The sequence below is a fragment of the Epinephelus lanceolatus genome, chromosome 18 (assembly GCF_041903045.1).
Source record: "Epinephelus lanceolatus isolate andai-2023 chromosome 18, ASM4190304v1, whole genome shotgun sequence".
NCBI classification, from domain to species: domain Eukaryota; kingdom Metazoa; phylum Chordata; class Actinopteri; order Perciformes; family Serranidae; genus Epinephelus; species Epinephelus lanceolatus.
Window position 1 is genome coordinate 9660644 of NC_135751.1, and position 20792 is coordinate 9681435.

General features: G+C 40.2%; 1 protein-coding gene across 2 annotated transcripts in view; it reads right to left on the reverse strand.

Moving 5' to 3' along the window:
• Window positions 1–6037: 6037 nt before the first annotated feature.
• Window positions 6038–20792, reverse strand: part of taok2a (TAO kinase 2a) — a 31533-nt gene continuing 16778 nt past the window's right edge. Inside the window, exons 5-20 of one of the 2 annotated variants that reach the window (XM_033644628.2) lie at window positions 18916–18961; window positions 18719–18815; window positions 17344–17457; window positions 16557–16648; window positions 16373–16466; window positions 15855–15936; window positions 15577–15747; window positions 15131–15340; window positions 14735–14863; window positions 13825–14061; window positions 13534–13662; window positions 11338–11541; window positions 10895–11134; window positions 9719–9931; window positions 8711–8893; window positions 6038–8338 (exon numbers count right to left, since the gene is read on the reverse strand). In XM_033644628.2, the coding sequence (XP_033500519.2) occupies window positions 7442–8338; window positions 8711–8893; window positions 9719–9931; window positions 10895–11134; window positions 11338–11541; window positions 13534–13662; window positions 13825–14061; window positions 14735–14863; window positions 15131–15340; window positions 15577–15747; window positions 15855–15936; window positions 16373–16466; window positions 16557–16648; window positions 17344–17457; window positions 18719–18815; window positions 18916–18961 (3138 nt within the window). In that variant the 3' untranslated portion in view covers window positions 6038–7441. Of the gene's footprint in view, window positions 8339–8710; window positions 8894–9709; window positions 9932–10894; window positions 11135–11337; window positions 11542–13533; window positions 13663–13824; window positions 14062–14734; window positions 14864–15130; window positions 15341–15576; window positions 15748–15854; window positions 15937–16372; window positions 16467–16556; window positions 16649–17343; window positions 17458–18718; window positions 18816–18915; window positions 18962–20792 lie in introns of both variants that reach the window. The other variant, XM_033644626.2, reaches the window with a different exon arrangement.

Sequence of the window (20792 nt, forward strand, 5' to 3'; positions counted from 1 at the left end):
AATATAAACGTTTGTTGAAAATAAAATAAGAGCCTAGCAGTTATTTTATTCTAAGCATACAGTTAAACTCAGTGTCAATATAAAACTGTTTAAAACATCAGGTGTCACAGCTATTGTCTACTGTACTTTCAGTGGTGGAATGTAACTAAGTACTTTAACTCATCATTGTACAGAGAATCTTTTCATTTCATGTTACTTCTACTTCAAACTCATCTCAGAGGTAAATATAGTACTTTCATTGCAATATTTTTTATCTGGCAGCTTTAGTTACTTTACAAACGAAAATGTTACACAAATATTATCAATCAGTCGAACAACTGAAAATAAAATAGAAATTATTTTAATGGTTGAAGTCATTTTTTATGTCTAACATTTTATGGTTTCAGCTTCACATATGTGAAGATTCGCTGCTTTTCCTTTTAGTAATTTTAATTATTGTAATGTATTATTAATAATGTTGAGGTTTGGACTGTTGATTGGACAAACAAACGTTGTGAAGGTGCCCCTCAAGCCTCTGGGTATTTTTGTGATGTCACAAATCTTACAATCAATTGATTAACAGAAAAATAATCAGCAAATTAATCCAACAAGATAATAATCAGTAGTTAATGGTTCAAAATGAGCTTACCTCAACCAGTAAAATGCTGCTTTTACATTAATGTATGATAATTATCTAACGATGTAATAATAATGCTACAACAGTCACAGGGAACATTTTTTAATACTTTAGGTAGCCTACATTTACCTGATTATACTTACATATTTGACTTAAATAGCATATTCAATGCAGGACTTCTAACAGAGTATTTTTACAGTGCTGTATTAGTAGGCTACTTTTACTTTTGTTAAAGATTTTAATACTTTCTCCACATTTATTTTCAGACATGGCTGAGAGAAATAGCCTACCTCAAGTTGTGCTTTTATTTTAAAAGAAAATACCCAACATTCCGGTCTCAGCGCGAATCCCGTTGGTTGGGTCGTGACGTCATGTGACGCAGCGTGCACCTCGCGCGCCTCCCCTTTAATTACGTCTGCCTGAAGTTCAGCGGGAGTCTGTTTCCTCCAAGACAAGAAAAAAAAGGCGAAAACTAGTTCATGATAAAAAATAAAAAACACCTCATAGTATGTACTTATTTATTTATGACATATGAAAAAAAGGTCTTTATAGACGTTTTGTACACTTAAACTCAACAAACCATAGGCTATATATCTATCTTTGTATCTATCTTTTAACCTTTTACTAAAATTGATCAGATTTCGGGCTCCATATGAATTTAGTTATCACCAATTTAGGAAAAATGTACATATGATGTAAACATCTCAGGATAAGTTCATATCATGCAGTGTTTTCAAGTGGAAAATAATGTGTGTTGTCCTCAGTTGGGGAAAATAAATTCATATTGACATGTTTGGTGTCCTTGAAAATGTTGAGACCTGAACAAGCACTCAAAATAAGGTTAAGAGTTCTCCTGTAAACACTCAGACAGACATGTCTTCTCACTTTTTAAGCACCAGTTAACACCTGAACCACTCAAAACACAACACGAAAGCAATGACAACAAACACATCGTCTATTTTTGTTCATTTATTTCTCCAAAATTATTTTGTTACGTTTCTGTACAACTTATTTCTCAACTCTCCTCCAAACATTTTGAACCTGAACATTTTAAACTCGGCCTCCTGCTGTAAAAACTGTTTTAACTCCATCCATCACACATCCATCCTGCTCTACACAGACTCTCATTATCATTATCATCATCATTATCATCATCATCATCATCTTTCTCGTCAGTGTATTAACCTGCTGGCCACAACAGTCGGGGCGTGTTTGGGGGAAAGAGAAGTTGTTTCTTGCCTTTAGAGGCTGAGGCAGAAACAGTGAACAAGGTGGGTTTGTCCCACAGAAACATGTAAAACTGCACTAGAAAACATATGGACCCACATTAAAACAAGGAACTAGTAATTAAAGGAATAACAGCACAGCATTTTGGGAAATCTGCTTGTTTGCTGTTGAGTCATAGACAGACTGAAACAAGCAGCATTTTCACTACATTTTAAAAGAGGTAAATTCACATCTTTTTGTTCACATCTTCTGCCCTTGAACGCACCACTAGGTACAGTTTACGCTCCTAGCTGCAACACCAAATGACTTCATCTGACAAAACAACAATGGCAACTAAATTAGAGCTGAAATAATTAACTGATAAACAGCTGAATTCAACTGACAGTTTAATCGATAATCAATTTATAATAAAAAAAAAGGTTAAGTAAATTTCCAGCTTCTTGTAAAATAATTTGTAGTTTTTCTCCGGTTTATCTGACGGTAAACTAAATGTGGCTGGACTGTTGGTCAGAAATAACAAGACATCTGAAGACCATTTTATAAGCCACACAGTCAGTCGATTAAGTCAATTAAAAATGTGAACAGTCACCAACTAATTTTCTGTCGGCTACTTAATCCATTAATTGACTAATCCTTTCAGTTCAAAAAAGAATATTTTCATGTGTTGCAGAGTTGCTAACAACTAAAGAATCAACAGGCATTTTTCACTTTTTTTCAGACCTTCCATTAACCAAATATATTATCAAATTATTGAGAAAATAATCAGCATATTAATGGATAATTAAAATAATTATTAGTTGCTGCTTTAGACTGAAACATCTTCTCATCTGACAGCAAACATGAAAACTTCCCAAAATGTTCCTTTAATTTTTAGGATATGAAAACACAGAAATCCTGATGTCAGTAAACTGATGTGTTGAACTCACAGCTGTAGGTGACTCCAACAATACAAACTGGATAAATCTACTTCTACTTTTCTCTTGGCTGGAGGTACTGAGTGCAGCTTTGATTGGCAAAAAATAAGAAATAACACAACCTCGGAATGATCAGCACTAAAACTCTTTACAAAATAATGCATTTAAAAAAAAGTTGGCAAAATGAAATCTCACAAACATTTTCTAGAGGTTTTTGATAGAGAAGTTGATTGGCCTGCGGCCAGCAGGTTCCTGCCAATCATCTCCATCAGCACAGATCAATACAACATGTTGGGTGACTTGTTTTCACCACCTGAATGTCTCTAGTGTCTCCACATGGGATTAAAGTCCAGCATGTCCTGTAAAGATGACATAAACAAAAAAAAAAAAAAATTCCAGCTTCCACTCTGATGCGTTTTCTGTCCCCTCCTGATCTCAATCTGCATCTCCTGTCAAACATTTGCACAAAGACGGGAAATAAACTAAAAATACTGAAGCAAAATCCAAAGTCTGCATACCAGAAATATGCATTATTTTAAATTCACCCAAACATTCTTTTACTATCAGTGCAAATGAGGTAGACGTGACAACTACAGACAGCATCAGATCACACTGAGGTCAGCCTCCTGCAGCAGTGATGGAGGGCCATGTGACGCGTTGGCAGGAAATCAGCTGATTTATTTTCCACCAGTCGGGACACCGACGCTGCAGGAAGTGACCAGATGATTTTTTCTACCCATTCACACTGTGCAAAATCAAATGATGAGCTGTTTATCTGGAAACGTTCTGCTATAAAAGCCCCACAAAGTGTTCAATGTCAAATCAATAAATCAATTTGGGATATATATATATATATATATATATATATATAATCATATCAGTAACCTGTGTAAACTAACAGAAATATATGAAATTAGTTAAGAAATTATTAAAACTCAAGCAAATTTTGGTAAATGTTATTCGATCACTTATTTCTAGAGTTTTAGACCAAATGTAAGAAAATATTATTTCAAAATGCCTTTTTGGAACTCACCACAGTGAGTATAAATAAGAAAAAGAAATTTTGGAATAAAGTGGCATGAAATAACATGTCACTGAGAAAAACAGAATTGAAATAGCTCAAAATGTCTATAGTGAAATAAATACGATATCCAAAAACACTGTTATTGTCAAAATGATCAAATGTATGTTCATATATGTATTTTTTTAATCCATATTGCTATTTATATCCTCTGTTTGAATGATCTAACATTGAACACTTCTGGGGTCTGTTTTTTTGCAGGTTACAGTGTTTTTTGGGGAAAAGTCCTTTGCACAAAGACTTCAGGGTGCAAAATATAAAATAAAAATAAAAACATGGCACCAAACGTCATGAAAGAAATTATTACTATTATTCAGCTCCACCATTGAACGCTCCACCTGGTAATACTGGCTCAAAATAAAAAGTAAAAAGTCAAAAGTAGCCCTCCCCAGAACTGTAGACTCCCACCCTGAGACCTCCACAGGAATGCTGGGAAAGGTAGTCCTTTTGTCCTCCTAAGAAACATTAATATTTTTTTTTCTTTTTATAGCTCTATCACAGTAACATTGCGCTTATTCCCCCACCTAGTGGTCAAAATTGGCAATTACATTTTTAAAAATTAGCATACAACATAAATATTACAGCTGCAGTAGAGGTAATAATAATGATAGCGTCTATTTGTCTGCATCTAGTACAACATCAAGAATCATTATTATTACTCTAACACAGTCTCAGTTAGTGCTTTATGTACACTGGTAAGTACAATGCAAGTCAAAGTGTTTGGACAGTGAACAATCTTCAGTATACCTGCTACATTTACAGGTATCTTACATTTATATGCATTTATATAAATAGGTAGTGTGCATGTTATCCATACAAATGCTGTCTGTACACAAGTTCCATGCACTGAATTGTACTAATTTGTAATGTAACATGTACATCTTATCTACAGATGCAGACCAGACTGTGAAGAGGAGAACGACAGGTGGAGGTGTAGGTAAGCTGTCAGCACACGCACACGCGCACACACACTCTTTCAGCAAAGATCGCACACAGATTTAGCACTCGGCTCACTCAAAAATACTCTGGCAGCGTCCCTTTAAAGGAGCAATCCGACTTTTTGGGACATTTTGCTCGAGTTATAACTTGAGTCCTATGAGATCACTGGTTTCTGTCTTCTCTGCGAGTTCAGTACAGACATGTGGAAGCACAAGGAAAATAAAATATGATCTTGTTTTAACATTGCGTATTCTTGGTGAGCAAGTAAATCCCTGGTGGGCAATATGAACCATGGGTCCACATCAGTGAATTTACCATCAGGTATCTTTTAATATATTGTTTATGCCACAGTGTCTATTCCTTTAATATCTCTGAATATGTTAGGTCAGAACTATGTGTACACAAAGGTGTGTTTCTGTAATTGTTAAACATTGCTACCCTCACTAGTCTCCAAGTTGTCACGTTTTGTGCACACTGTAATTAAAATGCAATTTAGTTTTTGAAAAATGTGATTATCAATTTCAAATGGCTCTCATAACATAAGCTGTTTTTACAGTGTTTACCCTTAAAGATTCAATTGTGCTGAATTTTTACTGTTGTCTGAGTGCTGTCTTACTTTTACTCCAGTCAATCTAAGTTGAACCTTTTGTATTAAAATCAGGGAAACTCGATATATACACAAATACATACATAAATACGCATATCTAAGCTCACAGAGTATGCTTTTTTAGCATATTTATAGTTACATAACCAATAAACTACAGGGTGTGACCAGATCTCCTGGGGGAAAAGGCATCCATAATTCCAACTGTATGCAATACCATTTAAAATACTTCCATTTATATGATTAAAGTGTTTAATCACATCCAGTGTACCATGGATTCTAGTGGGGCTCGGTTTCTGTCATCTCTCTCCTGTTGTCTTTCTGATAAAGGACATAAAAATGCCCAAAAAATACAAAAAAGGTTCAAATTTGAAACACTGCAAAAGTGACTATGCCAATCACAGGTTTCACTTCCTCAATGGTTTTCTCCTCAATTGTAGTTCAACTACAGAATTCTGTTCTTAATCAAATCAAACAAGCAAAATGTTTTCAGTTTAAAATTGCTAAAATCTAAAAAAGTAAAATCTTATCACATGGACGTCTGTGATCTAATGTGGATCTACATAAGGGTCCTTGAAACAAAAAAGGCTGACTTGTATATCGATGTTAGGCATTAAATTTGTTAGACACCCCTGCTTTCTTTCTGATGTATATTGTTTTATTTTCTGTTTTCTGTGTATTTGTATATTGTATTGATGTTTTTTATGCCTTATGTAAAGCACTCTCAATTGCCTTAGTGTCTTAAATGTGCTTTATAAATGAACTTGTCACAATGTAGACAGGTGACATATCAATATCAGAATATGAAATGACATGTACTTTTATTAGAGGAATTTATTGCCCACCAAAACCTGTTTTATTCAGAGCTGGCAAAGTGTGAACAACTTTTCTTTAAAGGATCCGACTTCTGAAATGCAATGTTTAAAGCTGTGCTATCTCATTCTTTCCTCCTGCATCTAACTGTGACTACATGTGCGAGTGTTAAGGTTGTTGGGAGGTTAACAGTTCCCTCCTGCTAAAGCTAAATGTCTGTACTGAACACCCAGAGATTAAACTGATTAACATCTAATTATCTCGTCCTCTGCCTCCCAATTGATACAGCAAACAAGCTTGCTTCAAAAATGTCAGACTGTTTCTTTAAGAAGACTTAAAGGGCAGTGGTAGAGTTGTCTTGGGTCAGCCCAACAAAGAGATGGCAGTGTTTCTTTAATTGTCATATACAGAATCTTATTTATCACTACAAATAAAAGAAATGTGTTTTCAAGAAATCTTCCCTTAGTTGACCCCCGCCCTGCTGAACATATGAAACACTTACAAATCAAAAAACTGGGTTTACAATTTACTGTTATTTACATAGTTACAGTGGTTTTTAAAGCACCGCTAGCCGAGTGGAAGCTCCACAACTGTCGCTGAAAACCAGAATTTAAACCCGCCTGCCAGCTCAACTTTAAACCTGCTGTCAGACTCTGAAGGTCTCAAACCTGAATCTCAAACTGGTCCAACAGGCGACACTAGTCTCCTGCAATTAAACTGTCATTACTGTGCAACAGATTCAATGTGCCACAAATTGAACAAATGGACTCAAGTCATTTTGTTTTTTGTCAGATTTTACAGTTCGACTTGCTCATTTTGCAGCACATGGCTCATTTTTCACATGTGGACATGTCGTCGTTTAGTTTCATCACTGTTCCTGTGCAACTCTTTAATGTGTGGAAGAGGTTAACAGTGATGCTCTGGGTCTTAATACTCGTGTATTTCTCTATAGTGACTCAAAAAAAAAGGGGCTTCCTCTCTTTCTTTTCTTGTCTATCAAGAACATTTATACACACTGTGAGAAAGGAGATATTAAAATTTACACTTAAAAGTGGGGTTATTTGTTTGTTTGATTTTGTTGTTTTATGACTGATTTACTTTGCTCTGGCTCTATGAAACCTCTTAAAATATGCTAAGAACTTAAAATTCGCTCTCTCTCTCCCTGATAGGTTTTGTTCTACTTCTGTTGGTTTCTTTACAGAAGCAAAATGACAGATCTCAGATCAGAGAGGAGAAATAGGGCAGTTTCATGAGTAAGAGAGGTGAGAGCCGTTAGAAATGTGAGAAGTGACCGATGTGCTCCGGCTGAGCCCTCCGTCGCTCCCCCCGCCACCCCCTGGCCCTCCAGAGGCCGTCCTCCTTAGAGGCTGGGGGCTGTTTCTGAGGGCCATCAAACTGGGGCCCCTGATGCTCAGGCCCCCGCCTCCGTAGCCTCCCTGTGACGATGACGATGAAGAGGCTGAGGAGGGAGGAGAGGAGGAGGAGAGAGAGATGGGAGGAGGTGGTGGTGGGGGAGGCAGGAGAGCCAAGGACTGAGAGGAAGCGTGGGTGGAGAGGTGGTGGTGGTGTACCTGGGAGTGATGGGGGTAGTGACCCCCTCCTCCCACCCACTCCCTGGCCCGCTCGCGCTCCCTGCTGTCGTGGCTGTCCCGGTAGAGCTGTGGCGTGCTCTGATGGTGCTGGTAATGCTGAGGGAGGTAGTGCTGCTGGTGATGATGGTGGGATGAGTGGGAGGAGGAGGAGGAGGAGGAGGAGGAGGAGTGGCCCCTGCTGCTCTTGTGCAGCTCGCTGTCCCTGCCGAGGCCATGGGAAGAGGTGATGGACTCTGCGCGGCTGAAGCTTCCCCCGCTGTGGTTCTGACTGCGCCAGGATGGAGTCGACACCGAGTTCTGCACGCTGTGGCTCCAGTGGCTCCCTGAGCGGGGGACGGGGCGGGAGGGCCACCCACTGGAGCCCGAGGAGGGACTGGGGGTTGGGTAGCCCTGGTTGAAGGCCTCGGCCGGGATGCCGCTCAGTGCCATGTTGCTGAATCCAAGACGCATGCTCTCTGAGTCAAAGGCCTCGATCTCATGAGCCTGACGCTCGAGCAAAGTCCGGATTCGCTCCGAACGTTCATTCTGCAGGGAGAGCATCTCCTCCTCGATCTGACAACAGATGTTTAGACCGTTAGCGATTTGTGAGTCACCACAACAACAAACAAGCGTGACAATCACAGCTGGAATCATGATTGATTGATTATTGCCCACTTTTCACCTTCAACCTTCAGATACCACACAGTGGAAACACGAGGCAAAACCTGGTTCTTAAAAGTTCAGGTTACAGGTCATTAAAAGCTTCTGTAATGGAAACAGGGCTGAAGTGTGGATATGGTCTAACTGCACACATTAACTTACTCTCATCTTTTCTAGTTGGCAACGTAGTTGTGTCAGGCCAGCAGTAGAGCATTATAAAACACACTGAAAAGCTTGGATAGTGTTGTCTGTGTTTAAGAAGACAGTGTAACATTGTGTTCATACCCTTTGCTCCAGTAGCGCCCGGCGGATGGACACCCTCTGCTCCAGGTCCTTCACCTCCCGCTCATGCTGAGTGTCTGTGTGGATCTTGATCTTGCTCTGGTAGGCGTTGAGTAGCTCCAGCTCCTGCTGCAGCTGCATCCTCAACACCTGGTACTCTGCCTCCTGGGTCTCATCTAGGCGCAGCTGTACGAACAAACAGGAATGAGCATCAGTATCAGAAGAGCTCAATCTGCTCAGAGCACTGAGGTGATGATTTGACAGCTGTTGTTAAAACAGCAGGAAAATAGTGTTGTTGTTTTTTTGATCAGATGTGTTTGCAGCAATCTCTCCTTCCTTTCCTCATTTAACAGCAAGATTATCTTATTAATTAAGTGTTTTACTGAGGAACTGTTCGCTCACTGTTACATTTAAAGAAATGTTAATTAATATGTTTTGCCACTATAAATAAATAACAGTGAAACACTGGGCTAAAACTAAATCTGTTCAACCTGATGTTCACATGTAAGAAGCTGGAACATGACAATTGGTGGAAATTTTACTTGATGAATGATTTAAAACAGAAAATCAACGATAAAAATTCTTGTTTATTTTCTGTAGATAAATTCAAAAAAGTGTTTCAGCTAAAGTATTTTCATTGTATAACTTCAATTTTGCTGGGAGATAATTAGAAGATAAGATGTAACTTTATTAAGCAAATTGCTGTGCAGCAGTCACATTACAAAGTAGGACAGAGATATTTAAATGATAACTAAATAATTTTGTCAAGCTGTGCCAAAAAAATAATAGTTGGTATTTGTTCGTAGAAATCTTCTTCGTCGACCTGCTGATTTGTGCTGCTCACACAAATGAAATTTTCCACAACACTGCTTGTACTTTTGCTTTTATTTTCAAACTGTGATGAACACGCTGAGGTGATGCTGATGCACTGACGGATGACGTGTGGTGTGTTGAGGTGCAGATGCAGTTTCAGGTGTACAAGGTGCGCGGGGGTTTCCTTGCCTTACTCACAGCCTGTGTGGACAGCATGTCGTTGATGGAGTGGTCGTACTGCTCAGCCAGGATGGCCAGCTTACGTGTTTGCTCCTCTTTGATGCGTTTGAGGACGGCCTTGTGGTCGGATTTGGGAGTGCTCTCTAGCAGGTGGTTCCTCAGGGCTTTGTACTGACGAGTCTGGATCTTACACGTCTCCTGGAACTGACGCTTGATCTGCAGCTCTTTGGACTGAAACATGGTTTTGATAACAATCAGATGACATTTGATATATTTTACTTTATTTGGACGTGCTTTACTTGAGTATTTCCATTCTTTGAAATATACCTCTACCTCTAAATACTAATCAACCCTAGTGAACAAAGTATCTAAAATTGACTCCACATTGAAACTGCAACATTAAAATATTTTAACATGCAAGACCTAGTGATAAAGATAAGTAATAAAATATTCTAGTACAACATAACACTATGAAAGGAGTCATTCTGCATATAACTTTTACTAAACTATACTGTGCTTTCATTTTTATTCTTTATAGTATATTTTGATTTTTTTTCATTAAAAGATAAGAGTTTAAATGCTTCATTTTGAGTGAAAAATTTGCATGACGCGGTGCCGCAAAAGTCTATGAAAATTTGTCAATGCAATGCCTATTTCACAAGATATGTCTTTAGTCCTCTTTTCCTCTTGTTGAGTTTTTTTAAGCTCCCTGACAAGCTCCCAGATCAGAGGCAAATTGGTGCTCAAGTCCTGTGTGTAAACTGTTTTAAGACATGAGCCAAGAAGTTTATCAGTGCACCACAGATTTCTCTCAGAATAGACTGAGAGTGGGAGGGAGAAGGTGAAAGGTGGACTATTGCCCGCAATGTTACCGAAAGTTATTAATAACGGCTTTGTCCATTTTTGACCTGCCCACAGGTTGTGGAACAACCCACGCACCACATGACATACTCATTCCTCCTGGTGAAGAATCTTGTAGTGTGTGACCCCGTCACCACTCAGTCATGTAGTGTGAAAACCACAACAAATTCGAGACATCTGATTATAAGACAGCAAATCTGCGTAACAAATGTAACACCCCTATATTTGGTATCTTAAGACCATGGTATTTCTACTGTTACTTAAGTAAAGGATCTTCTTCCACCACCTAAGTAATCTGAGACATGAACCCCCCCTCACAAGTCTCCTACATACCTTGAGGCTCTTGGGCTGCTGCCGGACCTCCATGGCGTGTTTCTGACGAAGTTCTTGCTCCCGACGCTTGTTGTACTCCATCTGGTTTGTGAGCTCAGTCTGGTGTTGCGTCCGGATCAGGTCGGCCCGGGTCCGTTGCACTGAGCCCAGCTGCCTGAACTCCAGCTCCTGGGTGGACTCGTGGTGCCGCAGCAGCATGGCACACTCCAGATCCTTCTGGGTCTGCTTCTTGTTGAGGTCCTGGTGGAAGATGAAACAGAGGGAGAGCGGAAATGCAAGAGACATAAGATTAACAACCACAGAGACAGTCAAAGGCAATGGGTTTATTGAAGTGGAAGTACTTAGTGTTTGACAAAGGACAAGTGCACCACTCAATTTGTGCATCTCCAATTTATTTCACATTTTTTTTATGCATAGCTTTGGGGGGATTTTAACCATCGTACCTCTCTGAGCAGGTCCTGCTCCAGGTTGTGGCGAGCCAGCAGCATCTTCCTCTTATACTGGCGACACTGCAGCTCATAGTACTGCCTCTGCCTCCGGAGCAGGCTAGCCTCCTCCTCCGCCTGCATCTGCTGCAGACACTCCTTCTGACGGATCAACCACTCCTGCTTCTCCCGCTTCGGAGTCGACTGGTTCTCATTCAGCTCCTGTTAAAAGTCGAAGAGTAAGAGGGGGCCCAAAGTGAACAAAAATAGATCAATGTGGACATCAACTAATGCTGACTGTCCTGCCATGAAGATTTACTTGGCAAGAGCAATGTTCAAAAGAGGTAAATTCTTTTCTAGTTTCTATGTGCCAAAGTATGTGGCCATGATAATGCGATGTAATGTAATTATTTAGATATTAATTTAAAACAAGCCTGCAACCAATGCCCTTTGTGAAGATAAATTACAAGTTAACTCTAGCGTGTTCTGCGCTGAAACCGTCCGGGTGCCGCACTGCCCTCACAGTTGAGTTCCCCCTCTCTTGTTCCGTCAACATCACGTTATTAAGTTAACACTGAGATAACTGATAACTGACATTTGTGAATCGATGCTCGATGGTCCACGTCCGCGTTGTGATGCATCTAAGAATCGATTATTTCCCCTAAAACTAACAGATGTGTGAGCCAAGTGTCTCCTTCATGGCTGAATTTGAAGTTAATGTATGTAAATGCAGCTTTATATGTTATGATAGATTTCATTTCAAGGCTTAATTTCATTCTACAACACTGTCACAATGAAATGTAGTTGTAGCCCCTCCACACTACACACACAGAAAATGTATAACCAGATATTTAAATAAGACTAAAACAGTACAAATTATACAAAAGTATGAAACTAAAACTTTGTTTTAAGCAGGGAAGGGAATGTTATATTTTTTCCTTTTGCTAATCCAAACTACTCAGGAAATATAAATGCAAAATAAAGATCAGTGTGCAACCATCGTCAAGTATCTGTTTACTGCATCTAAATTAGTGCTGCACGATTAATCTAACTGCAATTGCAATCGCGATGTCAGGCTGTGCAATTACATAACTGCATAAAAGGCTGCGATTTGCAATTTAATGTAAATAAATGTTAACGTGCGTGCCTGTGAACGTGACTACCTCTCCTGTAGTGTGTGGAGTTTGTTGACATCACGCCCACAAGCTATCCTGGTGCGTGCAGCCGGCGTGCAGCAGTGACCAACACAGACGCTGAAGAAGAGCATGAGCATGAACAGGCTGAGTTGGTGGCGAAAAAAACGTCGGTTACATGGCGATACTTTGGATTTAGGTACAGTGACGTTGAACAGAAAGACGTGCTGTGTAAGTGTAAAAGTTGAAGTTGCCACATCCCGCGGCAACACGACCAATCTATATCAGCACTTGAGACAGCACAGAGAAAAGTAGGAAGAGTGTATGCGAGAGAAAGCTGAGCCGTCTAACGTTAAAGACAATGAGACAACTGAAAGCCGCCAGAGCCTCATAAAACAACATCCAAGCACAGTTCCGCAAACATTTGTAAGTGTCACGGGGAAATCACAGACTCCATAACAAACTATATAATAACAAATTAAAAACTGAGCAACTTTGCTCAGGTTCGGCCCACTTGACATGCTGCTGTGTTGTGCTATGGCGTGCTGGAATTAGTCATTTACGTGACAACGCCTGAACGCAACATATGCTCCGCTGTGTGTACAGTGCCGTGCTGTGCTCCTGTGTGAGCGGTGTATTTGACTGTGCTCAGTCTGTTGATGGTCATTTACACTGTCCATAACAATAACTATGTCAGGTCAGGTCAGTGCGCCCTGATATAATGTAGGGGAAACACTGAATCAAGCAAGAAGACTCATGATACCATTTATGTATTATATTGTAATCGCAATCGCAAATCGCGATATCGTCCACTCAAATCGCAATCGCACATTTTTATAAAATCGTGTAGCACTAATCTAAAAGAGCTGCAATCATGTTTTTAACACTAAAACACAAAAGGATGGCTAAACAACTCCAAACAACATCGCGTCTTAAATATTTCCAGTGAACATCTGGACCGCTGGAGGAGGGCAACAACTACATTTAGAGGACATGGGGTGTAAGTGCTAATACGCATGTTCTCTGGTTTGGGGAATATCATCCATTGTCAACATTAGTTTTAATATGCGTTAGCTCTTACCTCTTTCAACTGATCCTTTCGCTGACGGTACTGCCGTTTCTGTGACTCCAGTAAACTGGTCAATTCTTTCTTCTGCTGGCCCAGTATGTGCTGCTGGAACTTCTTCTCTTCCGTCAGAGCTGCTTTCGTCTGCAAGACAACACAAACAGAGGCTGAGGGTAAGAGGCTGGCTTAAAGAAACAGCAGTGCTAATTCAGACATAGCAGCAATTATGAAATGATCAAATTTCAGGTCAACAGGATAAAGGTGTGATCACACTGAGTCTACTGATACATGAAGTCCTGATGTCACCTCTTTCTCTAGGATGGCCTGGTGCTTCTTTGCCAGCTTGTCTGCTTCAGTGGAGAAGCTGTTCCTCTGGTTCTCCAGCTCTTTGTCCAGCTTCAGCTGATGTTCATCCATCTCCGCCTTCAGCTTGTTCTCTAGCCCCATCAGCTGCTTCTGGTGCTGCCGCCTCATACGTTTGTAGCCAGACATCTGCTCTCGCAGTGCCGAGCCCTGCTCATGTTCCTGAATCTGACGGGTTACCTGGATGAGGGGAAGAGGTGAAGAGGTGAACAGGTCAACGCTGATGTTTGAAGGTGGGCGTTCATTTCAGCTGGCCAGCAGAGGCCTGGCAAACTGATGTAAAACTTGCTACAACTGCTGTCATATACACTAGTGTGCGCAAAATGTGGCATAAAGGCATCTGAACAAAGCAGGGAAGAGCCCTTTAAACTGGAAAAAGAAATGCAGCTCAAAGTCCCATATGACATTTGCAGCTCTCAATCTAACCTAGAGAAGATATCTGTACAACCCTGACTTTACTGAAAATGGAGCTGACATTTTTGGAGGGCAAAGACAAAGCATTGAGAGATTTTGAGACATTACATTAATAATCAGAATGCGTAAACTACTGAACACAAAGCTGTCTTACACCAACATATAAGTGCCACTATCTGTCCATGCCCATTGCTGCAGTAATTAACTGCACATTATAAGTTCTTCCCTGCTCATTCAGGTGTGAGATTGGGGAGACTGGGCTGGCTGAATTCAATTTTCCTCCTCTGTAACTGCTGTGTGCTTGGTAAAAGTGTATTTAGCAAGAAACACTATAGCACTATATATTTGCATCTATGTTCTATGTGTGTGAAGTGTGAAGGGACTAAATCTTACATGTCGCTGTGCAAAAGTCAAATCTTTATATGCTCTCTGAATTTACCAAAGAAGCAGTTCGGATGGTAGCAAAGTGGTCACGGTTGCGGTAGTAGGCTCGACGACGTCCGGCTGAGGGAGCCTGGGGTTGGTCCATCTCTGGCTGGTAGGGGTCATCATAGATGTTATCCTGACCCTAAGGAGGGGGGTGAGTAAATAAGGAAGAAGGGTAAGACACTTTTTTTATCACACACATAAAAACAAAACAAAACCAAATTTCTCAGTTCATATCTACACCCCCAAATCTGTAAAAAATGTTTAATTTCTCAACTGACAATTTACAGGTACCAAACTTAGCATAATTCTTTAGATAATGAGGAACATGATGAATGATTGGATTTTTATTTCACAGATCAGGTCCAGTTCCGCATTTTTAGCACAAAGTGAACCTCTTGGTCTTTACCGTGGGTCGGTGGATGATGGAGCTGTTGGAGGTGACAGTGTGCTCGCCCTCCTGCATCATGGCCATCTCACTGCTGCTGTCATCAGAGGCGTCTGCCAGACTGTTGACCGAGCTGCTCTGAGAACTGGCTGAGATGGACATGCTGGGCACTGACTGGGAGCTCTCCATGCTGTTAACTGTGCCTGTTCGCAACAGGTACTGCTCCACCTCCTGACACAAACAAACACACTGGATTTAGCTCCATATACTGTAGATATTTTTAAGGAGACAGGTCTTCAGGTTTTTATTTTTGTCTGCATGCATAATTTGTCTTTTTTGATGTGGTGTATTGTTTTCATATATTCATTCACCACAGACAGAAATACATAAAGTATGCCCTTCCTCCCTTTCCCCCTTTGCCAATACATAGGACTTCATCTCCATCTCCCCCTGTCCCTGCTCCTCACCTCCTCATCCTCCCCTCCCTCAGACACTGGGCCGTTCTGCTGCGTCTCTTGGAAGAGGATCTTCTTCATCTTGCGGTATTGCAGGTTGTCTAGCTCTCGCACTGCATCCTTGGTTCGTGCGATCAGATCCATGATCACCGTCAGCGGACGCTCACGGCACAAGAACCGATGCTACAGAAGGAAGGGTGGAGATGATGGATGAGCACAACAACACTCCAGAGGAGGTTTATGAGTGTTCGTTTTGGTGAGATACTTATAATAATAAGATGAGTTCTCACATTCAGCAGCACATCCGAGGTAGGCCGGTCCTGGGGAATCTTCTGTAGGCAAGAGTCAACAAAGTTTCGGAAGGAATCAGACCTGCAGAGAAACAAGGGTTTATGTTATTCAATAATAGTAATAATACTGTAACACATAAAGCTGAAAAAGAAATGAGTCAAAACAAAGAGCAGCAGCAGCGTTTAAATTTGTTAGGTTGTCTGACAATGACAATTTTTTTTTTACATCCAAAGAAGCTATCAAATATTGTTTTCTCTCTGTCACAAATTAACTAACTCATTATCAAATTCATGGAGTCACTCCTCTCAATAGAGAAAGGAACAGAAATTGCAGAAGAGAAAGAAAAGAGACCTACATATCATAATCACTTGCAACAGGTAGATAATTAAATAATTTACAAAACAACTTATTATCTCAAGATAAATTGATAATTAAATGCAAATTTTTTCTCACAATTAAGTCTTAATCTTGAGTTGAAATCAAACTAAAAACAGAGGAGACACACAAATATTCTCACCAGTGATTGGACTGAAGAATGGGGCTTTCATTCTGAGCGATGTGATATAAGGCACTCATAGCATTCATATTAAACAGTGGGGGCTTCCTCTCCGCTGCGGAAAGAACACATTGTCAGAATAAATTCACTGTCTGGATGTAAATACTCATCTAAAAGACTAAAAGGGTCAGACTGCAGCGTTTACCCAGCTCTATCGAGGTGATGCCCAGTGACCAGACGTCCACCTTGCCGTCATACTGGCCCTCATCCATCGCCAAGATCACTTCTGGAGCCATCCTGAAAAACACAATGCACAGCTGACATCTCTGATACAGAAAATGTAGGAATCTCATAGTGCTGTGACTTCATATCTGCCTTCTTTTTTATTGACCCTGAACTGCAGAAAAAATTAATATATATATATTGAAACATCCTTAACTTCCCTTGGAAAATTTCAGTAAAATTTACCAACCCTTTGCAACGCTAGACATGACACATGATTTGTATCACAATAATCCATCTACAAAAGTAGGATTTGAAGGTCAAGTGTGTGGGATTTAGTGGCATCTAGTGGTGCACATTGCAACCAACTGAAACTTCTCCCATGTGACCAGCGTGCAGGAGGACTATGGTGGCCAGAGCGAAAATGCGAATGGCCCTTTCTGGAACCAGTGTGTTGTTTGTCTGTTCTGGGCTACTGTGGAAAGGACATGGCGGACTCCATAAAGGAGGACCTGTCCTTAGGTTACAAAAACAGGACACTTAGTTCCACTTGATTATACACTAATGAAATCATAATTGTGAATTTTATATACAATTTTATGCAAATATGTCCCACTAAATCCTACACACTGGATCTTTAAGCACACAAAGAGCATTACTTGTTAGGATAAACTTTTCTAAGAGGAGAAATGATGGTCTATACATCCTAAAATTTCAACAGGTCTGCTTCATGAGTAAATGTAGTTGGTGTAGAGAAAGACAACACCTACCAGTAGGGAGTCCCCACGAAGGAGTTGGCAGGAGCCACGATCGAAGCAGAACCAAAGTCCCCCAGTTTAACCTGACCGGGCTCTGTCAGCAGGATGTTTCCCGCTTTCACGTCCCTACAGACAACAATCGGACATTAGTGCAAACAGTGTTTGTTACATACACATTAAGATGCTACCTGAAGCATTTTTGGTATCAACATTTTATCGAAAAATAAGTCAAAATGGGAGTATGCTGTACACAAACAGAACAGAATTACAGAAGGCATTTTTTAGTGTTTTCTTTTCTGTATTATGATTTTAAACCCATAACCCCATTGCCTCCTCCCCAAAGGCTTCCTCCCAACATTGTTGCAGTGCTTTAGAATTCCCAGTCTTAGGATATGGGTTCAGCAGCCAGGATATTCAGAGTGCAGAACATGCGAGAGCATATATATAAAACACCTATATTTCTATGAATATTTTCCAGGGGAATGATTGGGTGACGATCAGGCAGCAGGGCACAAACTTACTGCACAATTGTCACATATGATTCAACCTCTATAGTGCAATCTCACTCACAGGCAGCCGATCAAAGCAGCTAATCAGTGGTTGCCAGTGAGAGTAGAATCTATCAGAGCCACCTCTTACAGAAAATGTAAGTTTTTCCAGATTTAGAAAGGACATAATGTTGCACAGGCAAGACTTACATGAAGGGGGAATGTGGGATTTCAATAACAGGAGAATTCTGAAGCATTTTTAATATTAATTTATCAATGTCAAAATTACCCGCGAAGAGTAGTAGGGCCTCAGGGACGAGTGGTATAAACATATAATTAAGTCAATTATCATTACAAATTAAAGTGTACTGAAGAGGTTGGTAAATGTCTCAATTTGTTTGTAGTCTTCAATAATAAGGTTGTAAAATAAGGGATTCAATTACACCTGAAGAACTCATATTTAGACTGTCAGGATGCCAAAAACATTCCCCTGCTTGTCTCAACTTGTTTTGAGCTCAACATGTAAACTCACTCTGATAAATATACATTCTTATTCTTACTGTGAAGCCTACTGCACCTAGTAACAAGATAGTGTTTTTTTGTGCCCTTATTAATGTTTGATTGTTGCTGAACATTCTATTTGAAAATATAAAAATATAAAGTCATTACAAAATAGATCTCGAAGTTAAAATGTAGCACCATGTACCCAATATATACATACATACATACGTACATTTATATATATATATATATATATATATATATATATATATATATATATATATATATATATATATATATATGTATGTATGTATATATATGAATAGTAATAATTCTTCTTATATTGTTGCCAGAAAGGCTAGGATTTAAAGAGCCAACAACAGTGAAAAAGATGTTACCTGTGAATCATGTTGTGAGAGTGAAGATATGCTAATCCCTGCAGTGCACCATGGGTAATAGCAGCTATTTCTATTTCCTGAAGTGGCTTTTTGTGAACTGCAAGGAGGAGAGGACAAGAGGAGTCACAAACAATAAGAGGAGATGGGTGAATAATGATGTTTTAATAACTGATTAAGTGCTTGAGTGTTTAACTGACCTTCGAGGAGGTCCGAGGCTGAGCCGAGGCAGTACTCCATCACCAGCTGAGGGAGGAACAGTCAAACATGATGATTAGCAGAAACACACACACGCACACTTTTAATTTTTTCACATTAACATTTATAATACTGCATAAACAATACAGATGTAGACGGTGGTGGAAGAAGTACTCAAATCTTTTATTTAAGTAAAAGCAGCAATACAACAGTGTATAAATACTAGGGGCGGGGGAAATTTCCGATTCTTAGATGCATCGCGATTCGGACGTGGACAAATTTGAATCGATTCACAAACGTCCAAATTTCGATTATTTAAATCTGTTAATTAGAGTAATACAGAAGGTTCTAAATAATGCGGAACTAAGAAGCGCGGTACATGTCATCTCTGGGACACTTTGGGATGCGCACCTGGAGCAGACATGCTGACACGCGTACAGAGGAAAACAAACATGGGTGACCGCTACCCACCTCGCCGTGAGAGCTGAACAGCTCCTTCTAATTTAAAAGCAAATGTGCGGAAATACTTCGGCTCCTACAACGTTGACGGCGGAAGCGAACTGGACAAGAGCCACGTTATATGTAAGCTGTGTCGTGCTAAAATAAAATACTTTGGCAACACAACAAACATGAGAAGCCATGTAACTCGATTCCACCTGACAGAGGAGTCAGGGAGACGGCAGGCTCTCGTTGCTGCGGCAACTAGTGGCGCTACCGACCAGAGAACAATCGAGGAAGCAATTAGAAAGCTGCCACCCTCATCGGAAAAGGCAAAGCGAATTACGAAGGCCATCGCGGCATTTATTGCCAAGGATTTGCGTCCTTATTCTGTCGTGGAAAATCAGGGATTTCGAGCACTGCTGCATACACTGGAGCCCAGATACACCATCCCATCCCGACGCTATTTCACCGACACTCTACAACCAAACCAAAACAGAAGTCATGGCCTCACTGTTGAAGGCAGGTAGGAACGCAGTTACATGTGATGCGTGGACATCTGTCGCCACCGAATCATTTGTTACTCTAACTACGCATTTTATCCTGTGATTTAAGATACCTGTTGTTACCTTTGGTTCCGTACAATGAAGTTGTAACTTTCCAGTTTGCAAGCATTTCCATTTATATGTTTAATAAAATATAATGAAAATGAATTCAACTCTTTCTTATTACAAATGCACTGTTTTTAAAAATTGCAAGTGCTGAATGCTTATTCAGTGAGACAAAAAGAAATGTGTGTTGTGAAAAAGTGCATCAATATACATAAATTAAAGATGCATCAATAATCGTTTTATAATCGAATCGTAGCCCCTGAATCGTAATCGTAATCGAATCATGAGGTGCCCAAAGATTCCCACCCCTAATAAATACTGTGTTACAAATCAAAGTCCTGCTTTCAGAATGTAACAGACGATGAAAATGTTCAAGTAAATACACACTTATGTATCTCAATTCTAATAAACACAAGAAGTTTGTGCTCTAATAATAATAAAAAAAAAAAAAAAAAAAAAGGGATCAGCGCTCAGTGAATAATCCTCCTAAGCCCTACGATAAGCTATTATGGCAAGGCTTAACTATACAGACCCGTGAGCAGTGATAACTAGCATGTCTTTGGGGTCATCGGGTGGGAACCTCCTTTCACCGGTGTTTCGTCTAGTTAGTCCCACGACACCTCCAGGAGGCTAGACAGTGATCTCTGGCGTCCCAGAGACACTCCCCTAATGCCAGGTCTCACTGCTCCCCACACTAACCGAACAACCTCCTTTACCTTACCTATACTACCACAGAGGAGGTAGACCCAGGGAAGGAAGCCTTGTTAGGCTATCACACTCCCCCGCCGGGTTAGGCTGTACAGTCTACCTCCCCAGGACGAGCCCTCACA